This window comes from Furipterus horrens, unplaced genomic scaffold (genome assembly GCF_987537825.1).
Source record: "Furipterus horrens unplaced genomic scaffold, mFurHor1.1.pri manual_scaffold_3, whole genome shotgun sequence".
NCBI classification, from domain to species: Eukaryota; Metazoa; Chordata; class Mammalia; order Chiroptera; family Furipteridae; genus Furipterus; species Furipterus horrens.
Window position 1 is genome coordinate 15,473,766 of NW_028327173.1, and position 20,794 is coordinate 15,494,559.

Here is a 20,794-nt window from a genome sequence, read left to right on the forward strand (position 1 = left end):
TAAAAAGTAGGTGAGGTTTAACCAGGTTGAGTTTTTGTTCATGTGCATTGCAACAGCACGTTTGGATTGGGAGTGGCTTTTCCACTCAGTGGGCTCTGCAACTCAATGTGAAGTGCTCGTCCAACAGTGTCCTCTCTGTCATGCAGAATTGTGTCTAGAGGGGCAGTGGGAGGGAGAAGTGTTCCTGGGACTATCACATGCAGTCCTTCCCCTTTCCTTTATTGTTCTGTGTTATTCAGGGACCATCCTGGCTCACCGTCTTTTCTCTCTGGGACAGTAGGACTTCAGGTCCTTAACTAGTGTTGATCCTCCTCACACTGTAAGCCTTATTTGTTTCCAGATAGGATGAGGAGAAAATGCAGAATTGTTGTACAAGAATCTAGCATTTCTAATAACATGTTTTTGGCATTTGGTGATACTGAGAACAGAATGTTTTTATGTGAGCACTTCTGATTTAATCATGACAAATATAAATATAGGCAACTGTTCTAGAGTTGTTTTGAATTTAGAGACTAGTGAAAAGCTTAAATCAAGCAAATTTTGCTGGTTAAAGTAACTAGGTTTTAAGAAGTAACTTTCTCTTTCTTTTTCTATGGGGAAAGTATTTATGGGTTTTTTTTTTTTAAGTTCCCCTTGCTTGAATAAAGGAACTACTTTGCCTCCTCTACCCCACCACCATCAAAAACAAAAAAACTTTCAAAAAAGCTGAGACTTGGATTTTTAACTGAAGCAGGCCTATATACTTGGCTAACTTCCTGATAAAAGGATAGAAGAATAGAGAAAGCTAGATAATGTTGGAGAAGAGCCCTCTAAAGTGTTATTAAGCCTTTTTTTAAATGAGAAGTACTGGCAATAAAAATTGAATTTACAAGGATAATTTAATATGCTATATAACCAGACTTAGTTTTATATTAGTACAAGGAAGAAAAAAATGTCTGAGATCTTTCCTAAAAGGATGGAAATATTATTAGCTAGTCAACCATTTAATAGTCTGTGATGTAATACAGAGTACAGGACTAATCTGAAAGTCTCAGTACCCGGGATGCTCATGACCTGTTGTTGACACATAGCCTTTTAGTAATTATTTACCCTTCTTTTCTTAAATGTTAAAATGAATGTCATAATTATTGAAAAGTATTGCTTTATCAAGTTATCTGTTAACAGTGATAATAATGGATAAATTATTAAAATCCAGTGTTGGGGGGGATGCAAAAACAGTTGGCAACTTATTTAGGACCTTCTGGTTTAGAATTGGATTTATATTTAGAGAGAACCTGATTTGTAAAAGAAACAAACAAAAAACACTGCACCTGGGGACAGGAAATCTGGGTTTTAGTTTGGCAATACTTTTAACTAATCCAGTGATTTGGAGCCAATATGTAAATTTTCTGGAATATAATTTCCTTTTAGGCAAAATGAGAGATTGAGGTGAGTGATTTCTTGTAGTATTGTATGTGTTAAATTAATAATACAAATTTAATTGTTTGTCTTAGAAGGGAGGGACAGGGCATGTTTAACCTGCTCTTGAGAACAATGTTTTAAAAAAATTTTAATGGCATCCATTTTTGTATAAATAAGGGTATGCTGATTGACAGTCCTCCTTCATTCTTACCTGTTCATTAAAATAGGTCTCTATTAAGTATGCTTCTATATGCTCATCATTATATCCCCAGCATTTAGTACAGTGCCTGACACATAATAGATACTTAATAATTAGAATAAAAGATACATGTATGAATAATGAACATATAAATGACCTATAATTCAAGCCTGCCTTCCTTTAAGTATTTTGAGGCTTATAAAGTTTACCTCATTAGAAAAAGTTGGTACAACTAAATATTGGTTGGGGAAAAGAAGACTAATTTTGGAAACTTGGCTAGAGAAAGACATAGATGTATTGAAGAGGCACTTATGTTCCCTGCACTATTTTTTGTTGGAATGAATCAATGAAGGTACTGTATTACCAGTGGTGAAAACATTTAAATTGGAGGTTGGTTGTTTTTATAGTCAAGGGAAACCCAGGGATGTTGAAACAGGGATTGGCTGTTACAGCTCAGGCAGAGGGAGAAAAAAAAAGTGTGTGGGGGTAAAGTTTTCTACAGATAGGAGGAAAAATATACGTATATAATTTATATAAACTTATGTGAAATTCGTTTAGTATAGTTGTTCACCGAAAAACTCACTTAAATAATTTTGTTTATAGAGAAATTTTTAAGCTTAAAAATTGAGGTATTAAAAAGAAAGATAACTTGAACATAGAGATGTTCAATAGATATTTTATATTCTTACCCATAAATACTATGTCTAACTTTTAGGAGATATAGCTCTTCTTGAATTCAAAATAATAAAATGTAAACTAAAAAAATGATGATAAAAACTAACCTGAAATTGCACCTTACAACTGAACTAAATTTCTATCTAAAAATAGCTCATCTCATTAAAAAAAAAAATTTATTTTTTAGAGAGAAGGAAAAGGAGGGAGAAAGAGAGGGAGAGAAACATCGATGTGTTGTTGCCTCTCATGCACCGCTCAACTGGGTACCTGGCCCACAACCCAGGCATGTGTCCTGACTGGGAATCAAACTGGCGACCCCTGGTTCTCGGGCCAGCACTCAATCCACTGAGCCACACCAGCCAGGGCAGCTCATCTCTTTTTTAATTGAAAGAAAAGTAGTAAGACAGCACCTTAAAACATATAAATAAATCTAAATTACTAGTTCAATGTAAGATATTTTTCTAGCCCATTTTCCAGTGAAACTTTGGAGGGCCTTTGAGCTGATGAGTCTTTCCTAAAGTGGTTCTATGAGTCCGAATTCCTTTAGCCGTGAGTCCCTGGAGCTGGTTGGTGCAAAGAGGAAGGAGTGAAGTGTTAACCTTTTTTACATGTATTTTCCAATTTGAGGAAGAAATATATGGGTATGTGTGTTTGAAATTGAAATATGTAAAACATGCATTTGTGTGTGTGTTTTTAAACCTGTTGTGTCACTAATGACTTCTCCAAGTAGGAAAAGTTGTAACAACAAAACAGAGCACTTGTTAGCGCAAAATTCTTGACATCTTATTTTTCTGTTGCTAGTGCCACCCTCACAACATTTAGTCTGTGGGACGCTTGGGGAAATCCTGAATGTAGGGTGACCTGCCTCTCGCTGTTTTTGTCCTTCACCTACTGTGGGTGAACAAGATGCCTGGCCAGCTTAGACCTCCCCTGCTGTCGGGGTCTCTGGCACCGCGGCGCAGGCTGGCCCCGTGCGTGGGCACCACGCATCCGCTGAGCATTCCTGCTTCAGAAAGCTCTACAGTTGAAATGTGGCTAGTGCCACTGAGAAAGTGAATTTTTAACCTTATTTAATTTAAATTAATTGTCATTAATTTAAATTCATATTCAAATAGCCATAGGTCACCAGTGGGCTACTGTGTTGGACAATTCGCATATAGAATATTTCTATCATCACAGAAGGTTCTCGTAGTGCCTCTGTAGGGTACTCAGATGCCCACTGGCTCAGCAGAAGTCTCCAAACAAGTAGATGGTTTCCCCAGCATTTTAGTTTATGAAATGGAGGTGGAGTGTGGATGCCTTTGGTTGCCAAGAGTATTATGTGAACAAAAACTGCAGAGCTTTCTTTTCTAAGGAGAAAGCACATCTTTAAAAATATAGGAACCAGTCAGGGCACATGACTAGGTTGCACATCAGTTCCTCAGTTAGGGGCGCGAGTGAGAAACAACCACAGTGATGTTTCTCTCCCTCCCTTTCTCCTTTCCCCTCTCTCTAAATAAATAAACAAATAAGTAAATAAATTTTGGGAAAAAAATATAGGAAACAGATGATGCCATTTTCTAGATTAATAACTGTTAAAAGTTGCCTAGTAACTGCTAGCGCATTGGTTTGTTGATTGAGGGAATTTATACTAATGTATCTTTGGAGGATCTATAATCCATTTTTACTTTTTCCATCTAGGTACTTAAAGCTTTCACCAAAACACCCAGAATCAAATACTGCTGGAATGGACATCTTTGCCAAATTCTCTGCATATATTAAGAATTCAAGGCCAGAGGCTAATGAAGGTAAAAAAAGAGAGAAAAAAAAAGAAATGATTGCCTTACCACTTGGGGAGTGAGGGGGGGCCTACAAAAAAACTCATGACAGTGATTATAAATGAATACTTTGGAATCCAGACATTCCCGTAAGTGTTAAAAACTGGTATTCAGAGTTGATCAGAGATTCGATGATAAGCCAGGATACATCCTTAAATTGCTGTTTTTTCTGTGTTTATAGCTCATGAGACAATACTTAGTGATATAGTAGGCATGTAATAGATAGTGTTTATTGAAAGAATTTGGTCTCATATCCTTCTGAGAAGTTACTGTGAAGTGAGCTACGCAAAGAGTTAGTGATGCATCAAAATCAATGGATTGATATAGTTTAATTTATGTTTATTGTGGGTGCCAGCATTCTAAAATCAATGGATTTTTATACTAATTATGCTTAAAGAGCAATTTTTGGAGTTGCTCTAAGAGAGCCTTTAAACTCACCAGCCTTCCAAATTTTTCTGCATCCAAAATTAGGATTTTAATTTCAAGTCATTTTCATGGTGAGAATTGTTTAGGGAATATGGGTGTGATTTCATTCTTTTATTTATTAAAGGATGCTCTTATAATTTCATTTGCCAAACTTAAATTAGGTATATTAGAGGGCAGCCTCTTTGAAAGAGGTCCCATTTAATGAACACTGTCTTAACCACACCACTCAGTAATTTTCCCTTTTCCTTTTCTTTGGGAAGGTAAGCATTATTCTCTCTGGAGAAAGCTATATAGAGAGAGCATAAATATTTAATTAAGAGTGACAACAATAATAAAAAAATCAGCTCCTAAAGACACTTCAGTCCCTCATCATTTTAGACAGTTGAGTTTTTTTCACATATATTTCCCGTTTGAGGAGAAACAATGACCATGTAATATTTAAATATGTAGACTATGTATTTTGTGTTTCCTTTTTTTTTTACTGTTGACACTGTTATAGACGTCTCCCATTTTCTTCCTCTTTGCTCTGCTTTACCCAGACCCCGCCTCCCCATACATTTGTGTAGATATTTTTTTAAAAGAAGCACATATGTCACATTGTCTCTTCTCAAAGTAGAAACACTGTAACAACACAACAGAGCGCTTGCTAGCAAAATTCCTGACATCTTATTTTTCTGTTGCTCAGTGCCACTCTCACAAAATTTAGTGTGTGGGAGAAAATTCTGAGTATAGGGTGGTCTGAAGTGAGTGGTTGGCCTCTTGCTGTTTTTTGTCCCTAACCCTACTGTGGATGGTCAAGGTGCTTGACCAGCCTAGTGGGGTTCTTTTGGATGGAAGTTTTATGGCAGCAAATGACCAAGAATATGAAGAGGGGGAAATCAGTGCTGGTTAAGCAAGAATAAACAATTTTTAAAAAATTGAAACAGTTGCTGATTTCCTTGTATCATTTCAATAGATAGATTTCTAAGCTGTTCAGGCTATTATTCTTTGATTATTAAAATTTAAAATTGCAGTATTTTATAATTTAATACTGAATTTCAGTGGTTCCTGGAATAATATTCATTGCATGAAATGTTTTTCTGCAGTGAAGGGAGAAAAGGGAAGAATGTTAGTGCTCAGGCCTGGCTTACGTTAATTGATTAAATGTGTTCTAGAAGCTGCCCTGGTTTGGGAGCAACTTTCCTTAGTAATTGGCTTTTTTTCCTGACTAATATTTCTGTCTAAGCCCTTTATACACTAAGTAATCAGTTATTTACACTGGGGCCTCTCCTAGCCACAGACAGTTTCCATTCTGTTCTACCTTTCCTTTGCATGAAACTGTCTTTTATACCCAGATGCTCTTGCTGCTGAGTTCTTTGGACTCTTTTAGTTAAAGTCATAATAATGTTTTTATTTCTCTTTGTGGCTTTTGGGAGCTGGAGGGTGGTTGAATTTCTTTTGACACTTGGTGGGGGGGAGAGAAAAATGAAATTTGCTCTAAAAAATTGCTTTGGTGGATGGGGTTGCTGGGAGAGAATAGGGGAGAAAATGGGTCATTTAAGTATATCTTTGTATTCTATTTTTTCCTATTAATGTGTTACTGTTTAAGTAGCCTCCTACCCTTACTGTCCTTAGAATTCTGTAATCAATAAGAACAAACAACATAGTGGATTACACAGTGCATAACTTAGAAAGCCTTGTATTAAATTACCTATTGGTAAATAAGAATTCCAGTTGCCAAGCAACTTCTCCCCACAGGGACCTGCCACTGCCATGACACTTTAGAAAACAAATGTTCTAAATAATTTTGGACCTTAATGGGTCTCCCTTATGTATATTTGTTGCAAGTCTCTTATCTGGCTTTTCATGCAATTAAATGCCTTAAATAAGCCTAGGAAATGAATGATCCACCTCTTTGATTCCTCCAAAGGAATCAAAATAGGTGGGTCTTCGATTATAAAATATCGACAAAATCCAAGATATTATAAAGGTTTGGGCAATTTTAAGACCTCATACTGAGCAAAGGGATTAGAGTGAAAGTGAAACAGAAGTGCCAGTGCTTAGATTGGGTACAAAGTAAACAAATAAGATTTAAAGAATGAAATAAAGGGAAACACTGATGATAGGTTGATAGATAAATTGATTGATTGATTGATTGATGGACAGATTAAAATACATAATTCTTTTGGAACATGTTCAAGTTAGTTGGGAGTAAGAGTTTTTGTAACCTTTTGAAGCACTGAAAGAGATTAATGAGCCCTGACCAGGTGGCTCAGTTGGTTGGAGTGTCATCCAGTACTGTACACCAAAGGTTGCAGGTTCGATCCCCAATCAGGGCACATACCTGTTGTGGGGTTAATCTCTGATTGGGGTGTATACGGGATGCAACTGATCTAAGTTTCTCACATCAATGTCTCTCTCTTTCTCTCTCTCAAGTCAATAAACATATCCTCAGGTGAAAGATTAAAAATAAATTAAGAGATTAATAAGTAATTCCTTTTACAGAGATTGGTTAGGTATGACCTGTCCCAGATCTCCTAAGTTTTTTTTCAGTTCTGTGATTTCACTAATTCATATAATTTATTAAGCTCCCAAATGTAGCTAATAGGTAATTTATTAGTCTGTTTGGTATTTATAATATTCTTCAGAGATCCATGAATTTGGCAGTGATGAAAATCTGCTATTATATGCTCTGAGGCATATTCTATAATGTCCAAATTCCTATTTTTAAATGGAGGAATAGAATCTATAGGTTCTGATTAGTAGCTTTTTACTCAAGATTTATCCCCCCCCCCCCCAAAGTGTTTAGGATCAGAGGATGATTGTTCATCATTGTAGCTGTGAAACCACATTAAATATTTAATCATCTTTAAACACTCAACACCTCTCCCATTTTTCCTCTAATGTGTGACCTAGCCTTTAGAAATTGATTATGTAAGATTACCCTTTATTTTAAGAAAAACTTTAAAATATAGTTTTATCCATGTTAAATGTTCATAATTTTTGTTTTCTTCTTTGTGAATTGTATTGTTTTCTTTTTAAGATAGATTTATTTATTTATTTAGGCAAAGGGGAAGGGAGCGAGAAAGAGAGGAAGAGAAACATCAATGTGAGAGAGAAACTTCGGCTGCCTCTTGCCCGCCCCCAGCCGCGGACCCGGCCCGCAGCCCAGGCATGCCCCCTGTCTGGGAACTGAACCAGCGACCTTTTGGTTCGCAGGCCACCGCTCAACCCCACTGAGCCACACCAGCCAGGGTCTTTTTTACAATAGATATGGACTTGTTACATTTAATAGTTTCTGCCTTGTATTTATTCATTTGGTAATAGAGTAATACCTGCTTATTTAAAAAGTTACATTAGTATAAATATAAATTTAATAAAAATTCAGTGCTCCTTAAATTACGTTATGTAACCTCTTCCCCAACAGCATGCATCCTTTTTTTCTGTGTAGTTTTGCAGTGTACATGAATGTCTATTTTTATATATACATTATGCTGTTGTCTTTTTCACATATTATGTGGTGGAAATTCTTCAAAATATAGATCTACCTCATTTATTTTTTTTAGAAATGCTGCTTAATATTCATGGATTTTTATTTAATCATATCTCTTGGTAGACTTTTAAATTGTCTCAAGTTTTTTTATTATGACAAATAATACCGTCAGTGAATGTCCTCGTGCTAGATGCCAAGTAGGTTAAAGGTTTCTTTCTCCAAAAGTCTCTACCAGTTAATATCCCCACTAACATGAAAGAAGTCATTTTCCCACACTTCTGACCCTGGTGAAGTGTATGTGTGTTAATCTTTTCAATTTTGCTGAGTTCTCATAGGCAAAAAAGGGTGTTTTGATTTTCATAATTAATTTAAAACTGACTGTATGGCTTCTCTTGCACTTACTAATTTTTTTGAGAGCTTTTGAAAGACCTTAGAGATACGTAGTATTACTGCACCAGGGGCACTGGAGAATAATAGTGCTACATGTTACAAAGGACAGGGAGCTACTTTCTGGTGGCTTGCTACTGCCTTCTAGTGGTTAATCTGTGCATTTTTTAAAAAATCTTAACCAACTTCAAATTGCTGTGTGATGTTTTGTCTTCAAAACTTATGCTTATTGCATGGTACTCTTTCGTACCTTTTGGTACTTCTGTTTTTCTTTGTTTTGTTGGCCATTCCTTACATTGATACATAAAAATTGTATCAAACTAATTCAGCATTGCTTGTGTTCGCTAATATACCCTTTATTCTGACATTGTTAACTATGAAAAATTGTCTAACATTCTAGTCAGGTATAGCAATTCACCTTCATTGCAGGGGCTGTTCTAAGTCCAAAATTACAGAAAAAACAATAATTGTAATGTTTTGCGAGCTAAATTTTAGTTCGTGCCTACCTACATCTGGGTTTATAGGCGTTGTATGATTTAAACCTTGTAAATTTAGGATGTTATTTTTCTCTTGGAAACATTTGAGAATTAATTCAGAAAAAGGGTTGATTTAGGATAGGTTGAAGATTACTAACTTGCTCAAACCTGCAGTACCACTCAGGTCCATTTCAGACATTTATTTCAGTGTTTGAAATCAGGCAATATTATCTTCCTTACTGGCCATGTTTCTGTTCATTGTAATCATAACCAAGGAATAAGTTCTTATATCTAATATGTATTTGTTCTGTATTCACAGCTTTTGATAATAAGCATATTGGATCTTTCTTTGTTCCTCTATAGTCCTGAGATTCTGCTTTTTTTTTCTTCTTTCTTTTCCTTTTAAGTACAACCTTGAAAGGTTTTCCATCATGCCCTGATCTCCTTACTAACCTAGCTGTTTCTCACATTGCGTTTTCCTGTTAATTTGTAAACTTCACATCGCAGCTTACTGTATGCATTATCGATAGCTTGCACATAATTGATGAAGGGATATATTTATTACCTTTGTATTTTTCATCTTTTATTTTTAAATGATTCCCTGTCACTCCTTTAGTTTCAGTTGAACTTTCCTACCTCCTCAACTTTATTTTACTAGGCTCCAGTGCCCTGCTGCGTAACTGTTTTGTCTCAGAAATAAATTACCTTGGTCCTGGCTATGGCGAGAATGACCTTTTATTAATAGAAGAGGTAGTTCTTTGATCTTGTCAGGTCAAGTTATAGACAATATCATGTTCTGATTTGTTTGATGTTCACCTAAGTAAAAACTATTACCAGTTCTTTACATTTTTTAAATGGCTATTATGTTCCATAGCAATATGCAGTACCTGCCTCATTCTCAGCTTTTCACAGAGATGTAACAGTTGGGTGCAAATATTGTCACTCCTCTGACTTTAAAAGTGTCTGTCCTACATTTTCACCTAATTTCCTTTAGAACCTTATCCATGCATTTAAGAAATCAAAACTTTTCTACTTAATCATCGTCTTATCTCACAGATGTTGAGCAAGTGTCCAGTCTGTGCTTAGACAGAGGGCCGGGAATTTAGGGAATGTACAGAAGAAGCACAAAAGTAAGAATAATACGTGACTTTAATAACAAGAATTAGAAGAACTTCATGATTTCGTAGACTATTAGTTAACCTGAGTTTAAAAATATAAAGCTTTTAAAATCAAATAGTAATAGAAAGCACCATATCAATGACTGAACATAACTAATAAATTTTTTAAAGCGTATTAAAAACTACAAGGTGTTCAATTAACAGATATTGGCTTTAAAAATATTTATGCATCTTTATTTTTAGCTATCATGGCAATTTAGACCATTATAATCATTATCCTGATTTTTTAATTGTGGTAAAATTGTTATGTAACATTACATTAGTTTCAGGTGTACATAATAATTTGATCTTTGTATGCTATAATCACCACAATAATTGTAGTTACCATATGTCACTCCTTTTGCCCACTTTCCAACGTCCCTTCCCTCTGACAACCACTCATCTATGTATCTGGGAGTTTAGTTTTTTAGATTGTACATGTAAGTTAAATAATATGCATACTTTGGAGATATTGTAGGTTCTGTTCCAGATCTCTGCAATAATAAAGTGAATATCTCAGTAAAGCGAGTCACATGAGTTTTTTGGTTTCCTAGTACGTATAAAAGTTATGTTTATACTGTAGTCTATAAAGTGTGCACGTCTATCATGAGTCATTCTTTTTGCTGGAGGAGGGTCTTGACTCCATGTTGATGGCTGCTGGCTGATCAGGGTGGTGGTTGCTGAAAACTGGGGGCGCTGTGGCAGTTTCTTAAAATAAGACAACAATGAAGTTTGCCACATGGGGAGATTCTTCCTTTCATGAACAATTTCTCTGTAGCATGCGGTGCTGTTTGATAGCGTTTTACCCACACTAGAACCTCTTTCAAAACTAGAGCCAATGCTCTCAAACCCTGCTGCTGCTTTATCAGCTAAGTTCATGTACTGTTCTAAATCCTTTGTTGTCATTTCAGCAATCTTCACAGTGCCTTCCCCAGGTGTAGATTTCATCTCAAGAAACCACGTTCTTTGCTCATCTGTTATTAGAAGCAACTCCTCATCCGATTACATTTTTTCATGAGATTGCAGTGATTCAGTCACATCTCAGGCTCTCTCTACTTCTAATTTTAGCTCTCTTGCTGTACCCACCACACTGCAGTTAGTTCTTCCCCTGAGTCTCAGACCCTTCAAGCCATGCATGAGGGCTGGGCTGACCTCCTCCAGACACCTGTTGATGCTATTTTTGACCTCTTCCCATGACTCATGAATGTTCTTAATGACATCCAGAATGGTGAATCCTTTTCAGAGGTTTTCAATTTACTTTGCCCAGATCCATCAGAGGAATGATCATTTATGGCAGCTATAGCCTTACAAAATGTATTTCTTAAATAAGACTTGAAAGTTGAAATTATTCCTTGATCCATGGGCTCCAGAACTTCAAGAAATTTTCCTTTGCATGTAGTCACAACTTGGCTAATTGTTTGGGGCAGGAGGCCTAGCTTGTGGCCTACCGTGGCTTTCAACATGTCTTCTTCACTGAGCTTAATCATTTCTAGCTTCTGGTTGAAAGTGAGAGATAATGTGATTCTTTCACTTGAACACTTAGAGGCCATTGTAGGGTTATTAATTAGCCTCATTTCCGTATTGTAGTGTCTCAGGGACGAGGGAGGCCCGAGAAGAGGGAGAGAAGTGTGTGTGCGCGTGTGCGCACTGTCAGCAGAGCAGTCAGGAAGCACACAGCCTGGATTGACTAAATTCACTGATATGAGTACCGTTTGTGTGCTCCTAAATAATTACAGCAGTAACAATAACAGCAGAGAGGACTGATCAAATATCACCACAATGAATATAATAATTATGAAAAAGTTTTAAATAGTCCAAGAATTACCAAAATGTGACACAAAGCGAGCAAATGCTGTTGGAAAAATGGCGCTGATAAACTTGTGTGACGCAAGTTGCCACAAACCTTCAGTTTGTAAAGAACACAGTGTCTGTGAAGCACAGCCAAATGCGTTGTCTCTGTATTGGTCTCTGTCTGACTGACTTTATGCTAAAATCCATTCATTCCTCTTTATTTCTACAGCCCTGTAGCTAGCTAAGAGCAATGTCCATTGTCTGGACTCCTTGAAAGGATCAAGGGATGAGTGGGTGGGACAGTTTGGAAGAGGGTATTGGGTTAGGATACATCTGTGTTGCTGGTGAAATATCTAATAGGAAGCATGTGAACCTTTGCCCTTTTCCATAATGGATCCAATTTTATTCAAATGTATAACTATATAGATTGTCACCTCATAATATTTAACTTTCTTTTACAGCCAAGTACTGTAATCATTTGTGTGAGTTCATTTTTTCTGGGAGTGGGCGGTGAAGGTGGATTGGGAAGGTCAAGGTTAAGAAAGGAGAATAGAAGATATATCTATTGTTATTCTGTATTTCTTTCTCCTCTCCGCTAAGGGTCACTAACTTGACTTTCCAGGCATACAGGGGTGGCGTGTCCCACTTCTCTCTAAATCATAACAATTATAGCATCTTAATCTATTTGTCTAGAGAGACCCTCAATTCAGCTCTCTAATCTGACCTCTGTTTTTCATGTTATTATGTGCTATGCTATTCTTGGTGTCTTGTGTAATATAAGACAATGCAAAAACTCCAGGTTTTCTGTTTGCATTGGCGTTTCTTAACACATTTTGTGATGAAAAATCCAAATATTATGAGGGTAGGACTTAAATTTAAGAGTGAAAAATCTGTTTCAGCGGGATTTTCTTCCCTAGATTTAAAATAAATCTGTGCTGGGCTATAATGTGTTTGTATTTTGTTATTAACAAGATTTTACAGATAACCACTATCTGAAACTATCATACTTGTTTTCTATATTTATCTGAACAAATTCGTCTTACCCCCCTGCCCCACGTAAATAAGCCATAGGAGAGCAGAAACCGAGTCTTGTTTTGTTCTCAGTGTCGGAGGAAGCATTTGACAAACAGTTATTGATTGAGAGATTAATGCTTTGGGGCTCGGGTGGTGTTCCTTCTTATAGTATTCCCATATTTCTTTCAGCGTTGGAGAGAGGTCTCTTGAAAACACTGCAGAAACTGGATGACTATCTGAATTCTCCCCTCCCCGATGAAATCGATGAGAACAGTATGGAGGACATTAAGTTTTCCTCACGTAGATTTCTGGATGGCAATGAAATGACATTGGCTGATTGCAACCTGTTGCCCAAATTGCACATTGTCAAGGTAGGTCTGTAGGATGTGTTGTCACAGTGCCACTAAATCTAGTCGACTATGTACTGAGATAGCACATCCGTTGTGTGTAAACTTTTCTGATCTTCTGACGTGACTGGTAATTTAATGCCATTTAGGCTATAGTTGAAACACCATAGAGTTAATTAAATGGGAAGTTATGTCTTAAAACTGAAGCATATGAGAAAGAGGAATATGTATTATATTTTTCTGTGACTGCATAAAAATTCAAAGATGTAATAGGTAACTTTGAATTAAGAGTTTGCTGCATTGACATCATTAAGTTCTCTGTGATCACCTGGCTTTTTCTGTTCAAGGCAAAAATATTCATTGAGCATTTATTGTGTGAGACACTGCTAAATATTGAATAGTAACAAACACTAGTTGTGCAGTAAAGATTAAAGATCAAGAAAAACAGATCTAAAATAGTGTGTGTGTGTTTTAAAGTATTGATGTGTATTCATTGATTACCCTTGGCCTTCTCTCTAGATGATCAAGGCAAACGTTTGTAGTCAGTATCACACTTCGGAATCTGGTGTAGTTTGCAATCCTTATCATTATTTAAAATTCTAGTTAGAATGAAAGCAACTTCTAACTTCATTCTTCCCTTCTCTGGTGAAATTAATGAGAATGGTATAGAGGATGTTAAGCTTCCTTTCAAATAGAAGCAGTGCTCAGAGATTCACAGAATCAGTTTTTCTTAAAATCAGAGATATTCTGGTTAACATGAAAAATAAATGTTAACTTTTGATCTCTTTGTATTTCAGGTGGTGGCCAAAAAATACCGCAACTTTGATATTCCAAAAAGGATGAGTGGCATCTGGAGATACTTAACTAATGCTTACAGTAGGGACGAGTTCACTAATACCTGTCCCAGCGATAAGGAGGTTGAAATAGCATATAGTGACGTAGCCAAAAGACTTACCAAGTAAAATAGTATCTATGAGAGAGATGTCTTCACATCTTTTCCTGATTAAGAATATGCTTTTCCTAACAGACTGATTCTCTTCCTATAAAGTAGAAATTTTATTTTGCATGAACATGGCAGTTACTCAAGACTAGGATAAAGGGTAGATAAGGTATAGTAGCTCTCTTTAAATATACACTCCTAAGCAGTATTATTTAAATTTTTTTTACCCTGCCTACCTCCCCTACCCCATATCCCCTTCTCTTCTAATTCAGAGACACTTCACCACAAACTTTTTACTTGAGAGGCAGTTTGCCATTCTCTCGAGCCCTCACCATTCACTGCGTATAGACGGCGGGACTTCTGAGGTGCGATGGTTACCTGTTAAAATAGTAACCATGGCCTCATCAGTCAGCCCCAAACTGGTGCATAATGCATGGTACAAGGAATATTTATGTATTTTTGGAATTTTATAATATTTAGTAAGAGTATATGAAAAGATTGCTACTGTATCAAAATACTGTACCCTGTTTCAGTTTAGTCTATCCTGGATATGTAGTAAAGGGTGTTACCGCCAGAGAAGAGAGCCTTCTACCGATGTCACTACAGATTTTGCTATTTTACTTTGTACATGGGTTTTTACTTTTCCTCAAAGCATCTGTCCATTATACCGCTTATAACATCTGACACTATGCAGAAGCTAAAAGTTTAGTGGGAGGTATAATAATCCCAATCTTTCTCAAGAATTGTATCCATACAAGATAAATCAACGGGCACCTGATACTCTGTCTGAATGTGGTGTTTGCTATTTGCATTTTGCCCAGTGCCATTCATTTGGAACATTATTGCTTTCTTCCTTTATTTTAAAAGGCTCCTTTTTAGGTAAACATAGACTTTGCTGTTTGTAGATCTTTCGAGCAACACTACAAATACTGATATTTAGTTGATTTAGCTGTAGCAGTACAATGATTAGTAAGGTAAAAATTAACACAGAAATTAACCTAAGGAACATAGGGTGGGTTTGTCAAAATATCAAGAAGAATTTTGTTTCTAAAGTATATTTAATGTGGGTAATGTAAAGACTGCATTATCCACCCTGTATTAAAAATAAGATAACACACAAAATAGCAGCTTTTCCATTCCACCCCCATTCACTGTTAGATTTTGAGTAGAGGATGGCTCACTCCTTTTGGACTAAATTGTAGTTGTTATGGCGAGTATATACTTACTGCAGTTTTGCCTAATGTCAGTCATTTTGTTTCCTTCAATTAAATTTTTCTGCAGCCCCACTGAGGAATAGCACTCTGCATGTTTGTTTGTTTGTTTTTAAATTGAAGCCCTGACCCAGAAATTATTTGTGCTCCAACAAGGGAGGATGAACTTGGTGAAAATGAAACAAAAGCTTGCTGTGTATTTGTTCATTTTTTAAAATCAAATTAGACTTTCTAAGTACTGCTCTAAAGATGGGGTGGTGACTGTAATATACTTTTGGTAATTTTTTATACCTAACTTGTTTAAGAAGTGCTATTTCTCATAGGTGGTTTTTGGAAATTTTAAGTATATTGCTTTAAAATGGCAATGGTTTCCTCCCTTTGATATGCTAACAGCAAGCACTGGCTTTATGGAAGCAGCCTGATTTTTATAAGCATACTGCATTCTTTAACCTATGAGTAATTAGCTTAGTTCAGAAAGATAAGAAAAGCTCCATATTGTATCCATTTGGCTCAGGGAGATTTGCTTTACCTTTCCTAAAACTCCTTATTGCTAATCAAAAGTTTGAGCACACACCTTCTTACAGTTAAATATTGGATCTGATTTATCTGTTCCCAGGAAGAAGCTCTATCAGGTTGTCTATTGCGAAACACTGTAGCAGTAGCTTCAGTGGGTGAAAAATGTCACATCTGCACCAATATACAGATAACCATCGTCACTTCTCCTCTGTTTTTAAATAGTGGTAACTTGGCATTCAGATGATGCTGAACCTTGCCTCATAGCTTAAAGCGTGACCAGGATTCAGAAGAAGGTTGTCTGTTCTCTCCAGTGAATGGTGGGCTAAGCGGTGCGGAGCAGAGGGCTAGTGAGGAACGAGCAACATTTCCTTAAAGGAGAGCGATGAAAAACACGTTCTGAAACTCAGTTGTGAAGCATTTTGGATATTTAGTTTCTATCTTTAAAAAAAATTTATCCCTTGATTTCCTTGCCTGTCCTTCTTAATGTCCAAGGAAGGTAGATCAGTTAGGATTTTGATGAAGGCAAGCAAAATCATTTGTGTGTGTGTGTGTGTGTGTAGAAGGACCATATTACTTTATCAGGGAAGTTAGATGAAATTGAGATTGGCACATGGACAAAAGCCAGAAAATAGGATGGTCCCAGCAAGTGGTTTTCTAACCCATCTTATAGTTATAGAAAGTTCATAACTTAATATCTTAGGAGATTTGGAAATAAAAGTAATCCTGTAGTGTGTGGGTTGACATAATGGAAATCACCTGATATTATTTCTGCAAGTACTGGAGCATTTGCTCCTTCATTTAAGCCAACGCGGAGGTTAGAGTCTGAATGGAAGCTCTTCCTGTTTTCCAAGGGATTCTGAGAAGTTTCATGTTCAAGAGTTGGAAAGCTCTCTGCTGTTTCAGTTAATGACTTCTTTATAAAAAATGTAAACGCAGATTTTTGTATACAGTTATGTTACCTTTTACTAGAATCAATGATTTATGATAAAATTCACCTTAAGATTTTACTTCTTGGTAACTTCGGCTTAACACAACTTATCTTGAAACCCTTGAGCAATGATATACGATTAAGAGATTTCTGACATTTATTCTTACCCTAAGTTGGTCAACTCTAATTTAGGCAGATTTACTTCTGATGAGTTTTGAATCTCTCCAGAGTTGCATGTAGTTAGCTTTTTATTTCTGTGCATTTAAAATATCCATTTAGAAAATATCTGTAAGGTAAAAAATAAGTAAAAATGTATTTTTTTGGTGAACATTTTGATACACATTTCATCAAATTTATTGATTAACCAATTTCTTACACTGCGTATAATTGTATTTGATTCAAAGAGGGAAACATTCATTATTGACATACTGTATGGGCTTTTTTATTCCATTCTTTACTTATCAAGGATGGAGGCTGTCAAAGTTATATTTTTATCATAAAAAATATTTCAACTCCCTAAGTCGTAATGTTGAACATAATTGGAGTATTTTCTTTATAATTACTTGAAAAGACAAATAAAAGCTTATTATAGAATGCTTGTATTTTCTTTTGTCTCTGGAACCAGTATATTGCTGGCAGCTATTGTATTAAAATAAAGTATATTTTCACTATCATAAAAAGTTTTTTTTTTCTCCCCCCTCATGAAAATAAATAACAACTTGGGGTAAAAGTGTTTTATTTGAGACTACTTTTTTCATGTTGGGTGATTTAGCACAACTAATACATTAAAGGAGAAAAACTATATCAACTCAGTAGGTGCATAAAATAATTGGAGATTTTAACAGTTCTCTCAGTAACTGCTCCTCCAACAGGCATGATTCCCCCCCCATACCCCCCCCCACCGCCTTCCACACACACACCCAGTAAGGAACAGCAGATTTGAATAACAATTAACCAGTTGGACTTAATTGACATTGGAACACCATATCCAACAACTGCAGAATGTGTGTACTTTTTTTCAAGTGCTATGGAAGTTTTAGCAAGCAAACCATATGCTGGCCCATAAAGCAAGCATCAACAGAGTTCAAAGGAATGGAATCCTACAAAGTATTGGGCTGGCCAAAACATCCATTTAGTTTTTTTCATAAAATAGACACATTTTTCATTTTCACCAGTAACTGTTGATTTGGATATTTTGAGTATGTTGACTATCTCCAGCTATTGGCCTCTAGTGGGTAGAGGCCAGGGGTGCTGCTAAACATCTTTCAATGCATAAGGCAGCCCCACAGCAAGAAATATTTGGCCAAAATGTCAGTAGTACCAAGAAACTTCGCAAACCAATCAGTCACAGCACCTTCACACGCTGCACAAAATTTTTTTTGCGTTCTAGTTGTGTTTTTACCTTTCTTGAAATAAAGCATAATACTCTGAAAATGTTGCATATCTTCAATATTAAAATGGCTGCACAAAAATTAACCAATTTTGCTAAGTTCTTTTTTTAAACATGCTGATATGACAGCTGTCACAATACAATTAAAATTGTTTCAAATGAAGTTAAAGACAACTAAGCACTACTAAAGCTTTCATTTGGAAAAAAACTTTGGCCAGCCCAGTATGTTCTCATCACAGTGGAATTAAAATAGAAATACATGATTGAAAGACAGTGAGAAAAGCCCCAGAATAAGGAACCAGTTACAGCCATTGCAACAAGCCCACAACCTAAGCTGAAATGAAAAAAAATTTAACATTTGCAAAACCCAGAAAGTATTCTAAGCACTTCACATATAACTCAGTCTCTAATGAGCCTGCGATAGAGACTAGGATTCCCATATGAATGAGGAAACCCAGGGATAAGGAATTTGCTCAAGCTCACACTGCTAGTGACAATCAAAGTTAGAGTCCTGTAGCAGCAATAGCCACACAGAGCGTGCTCTGCAAGCTTTAGAAGTGCTGTTGTTTTTCTCATTAGGGCGGACTTGGCTCCCCTGACCCCTAACAGCCGAGGTGTGAGTTGTCAGGTAAGCAGAGCCCCAGCTGAAGCAAATATATGTGTTTGGTCTCTGGCGCAGGTTCCCTCGCACGGAGCAGAGGCAGAGGGCCCAGGCCGCTTTACCACCTTCTGCCGCAGGAGGCGTTAGCGCGCCCTGGTCCCTACACCCTGTGCTCGCTTTCGTTTCACCCGATGGGTGCGGTTCTGCAATGACCAGCAGGGGGGCAAGCGCCCCTCCTTTCGGCCCTGCGGCTGCAAACTTGTCGGTGACAGCTGCAGGGCCTCGTCAGTTTGGAGAGCTGTCAGCTCGGTTCCGCCACGCCGCGGGTTTCCTTCCTCTTTATCAGATCGGTCAGGGTTGCTGCGCGATGCGGAGGCACCTCCGGCCTCCTTCCCTCCTTCCGGTGTGGAACCGACGCTCTCCCGCGCAGCCACTGATCGGCACCTTCGTTCCCGCCGTCCGCCAGTGGCAGCACCACCCTGCTCTCCTCCTCTTTCGAGGGCAGGACCCTGCTTAGGCTTTCATCAGCCCAGAGCCGGGGCGCACCCGATTCGTGCGGGCCATTCGTACTTCTGCACGCCCTTAGTTCCGCCGGCCCACAAGGCAGCCGGGGGAAGCAAAACTGCCAGGTCTGGGGGGCAGCTGGGTCGAAGGAGAGTAAGGGGTGTGCTGCGGTTAGTCCCGGGGCTCCTCCCGCTCCTCCCAGGCCCGGCGAGCGCAGAGGCCCCTTAATGCCCCTGCGACCGAAGGCTGGTGCCCAGGGCCGGCTGCGTGCCGACACCGCCCAGGAGTTGGGTCGCGGAGCTCCGGCAGGTAGACTGCGCGGACGCCCAGCGGGTCAACGCAGAGCGAGATCAAGAGCCACCTGGAAAGCAGACAGGCAGGGAAAGCCGCTCGGAAGAGAGGCTCTGCGCGGAGAGCCTACTGGTGACACTGTCTCCAGGAAAAAGGTCCCTTCTGCAGCCTTCCCCGGAGGGAGGAGTGGCGTCAAGTAAGCCGAGCTGGCGTTGGGGGTCCTTTGGTGAAAAAAAAGGGAAAGCCGGTGACGCATTTCTGATCCCATTTCTTATAAGAAGTGGATATACTTCAGTGACTTCAAATGTCCCCTCTCTCTGATTTCCTCAGTCAAATAAGAATAACTAATTTTCATGAAACACTATGTGCCAGTTAATGTACTGAGCTTATATGCATATATTATAAATACATTTTAAAAATATATACGTTTCAAGTTTTTTCATCTTGTCAACAATCTATTGAGGTAGGGACGACTATTACCCTCCCTCTTTTTTTTTTTTTTTAGATAAATTTAAGCGTATTGAGAGGTTCAGTAATTTGGCTCCAGAGTTAACCACCAGGACACTAGGTTCGCTGCTGATGCTGTCACCTCCCCTGTGTGGGGAGGGGCTCAGGTGGGGATTCAGGGAGGCTGATCTCTTGGCCCAGCAGTGCATGCAGCAGCTTGGAGGTCCCCAAGAAGACTTCCAGCGGGGAGCTCAGGAGGTCCGCGGCTGCGCCGTGCGCAGCTCCAGCCTCCGAAGCACACGGAGTGGGGGACAAGGCAAGCAGGGCTAGCCGGTTTCAGTGTGCTAAGTGCACTGGTGCTCCAGTTTCTGTGTAAAAGGGGTGTCGGGGGGGCGGGGATCCTGTTCGGCGAGAGGGCATTCTGGCAGGCGGGGAGAGCAGAAGGGGCCTCTCCTCAGCCTTGGCTCAGAGGTAGCCGCGCAACTCCCCGCTGTCTGCAGAGGTCACTGTAAGCCAGCACTGGCTGAACCGGAGGTTTCCTGGTCAAGGAAGGAGCAGGAGGAGCAAAGCCCAGCTCCCTCTTGGTTTCCTTCCTTCACTGGAAACGGTTATTTCAACGATGTCATTTCATTCTCTTCTCTTAAACAGTTTACTGCAGAGGAATTGTTCCTAATCTCTACCGATGCTCCAAGAATTCTGTGGTGCTTGCCAGAACCTCAAGATTGCCTATTTTTATTACTTTTTAAATTGGGGATAGAGACAAAAATGTAAATAAAGTGAATTGGAGCCCAATTCCCTGGTGCA

The 20,794-nt window shown here is 38.2% G+C and overlaps 1 protein-coding gene across 2 annotated transcripts in view; it reads left to right on the forward strand.

Annotated features, from left to right (window-relative positions):
- CLIC4 (CLIC family member 4) overlaps positions 1-16,378 on the forward strand; it is a 60,608-nt gene extending 44,230 nt beyond the window's left edge. For both annotated transcript variants that reach the window (XM_090268807.1, XM_090268808.1), the window contains exons 4-6: positions 3,956-4,062; positions 13,005-13,186; positions 13,960-16,378. In XM_090268807.1, the coding sequence (XP_090124933.1) occupies positions 3,956-4,062; positions 13,005-13,186; positions 13,960-14,124 (454 nt within the window). In that variant the 3' untranslated portion in view covers positions 14,125-16,378. The remainder of the gene's footprint in view (positions 1-3,955; positions 4,063-13,004; positions 13,187-13,959) is intronic.
- Positions 16,379-20,794: the final 4,416 nt, after the last annotated feature.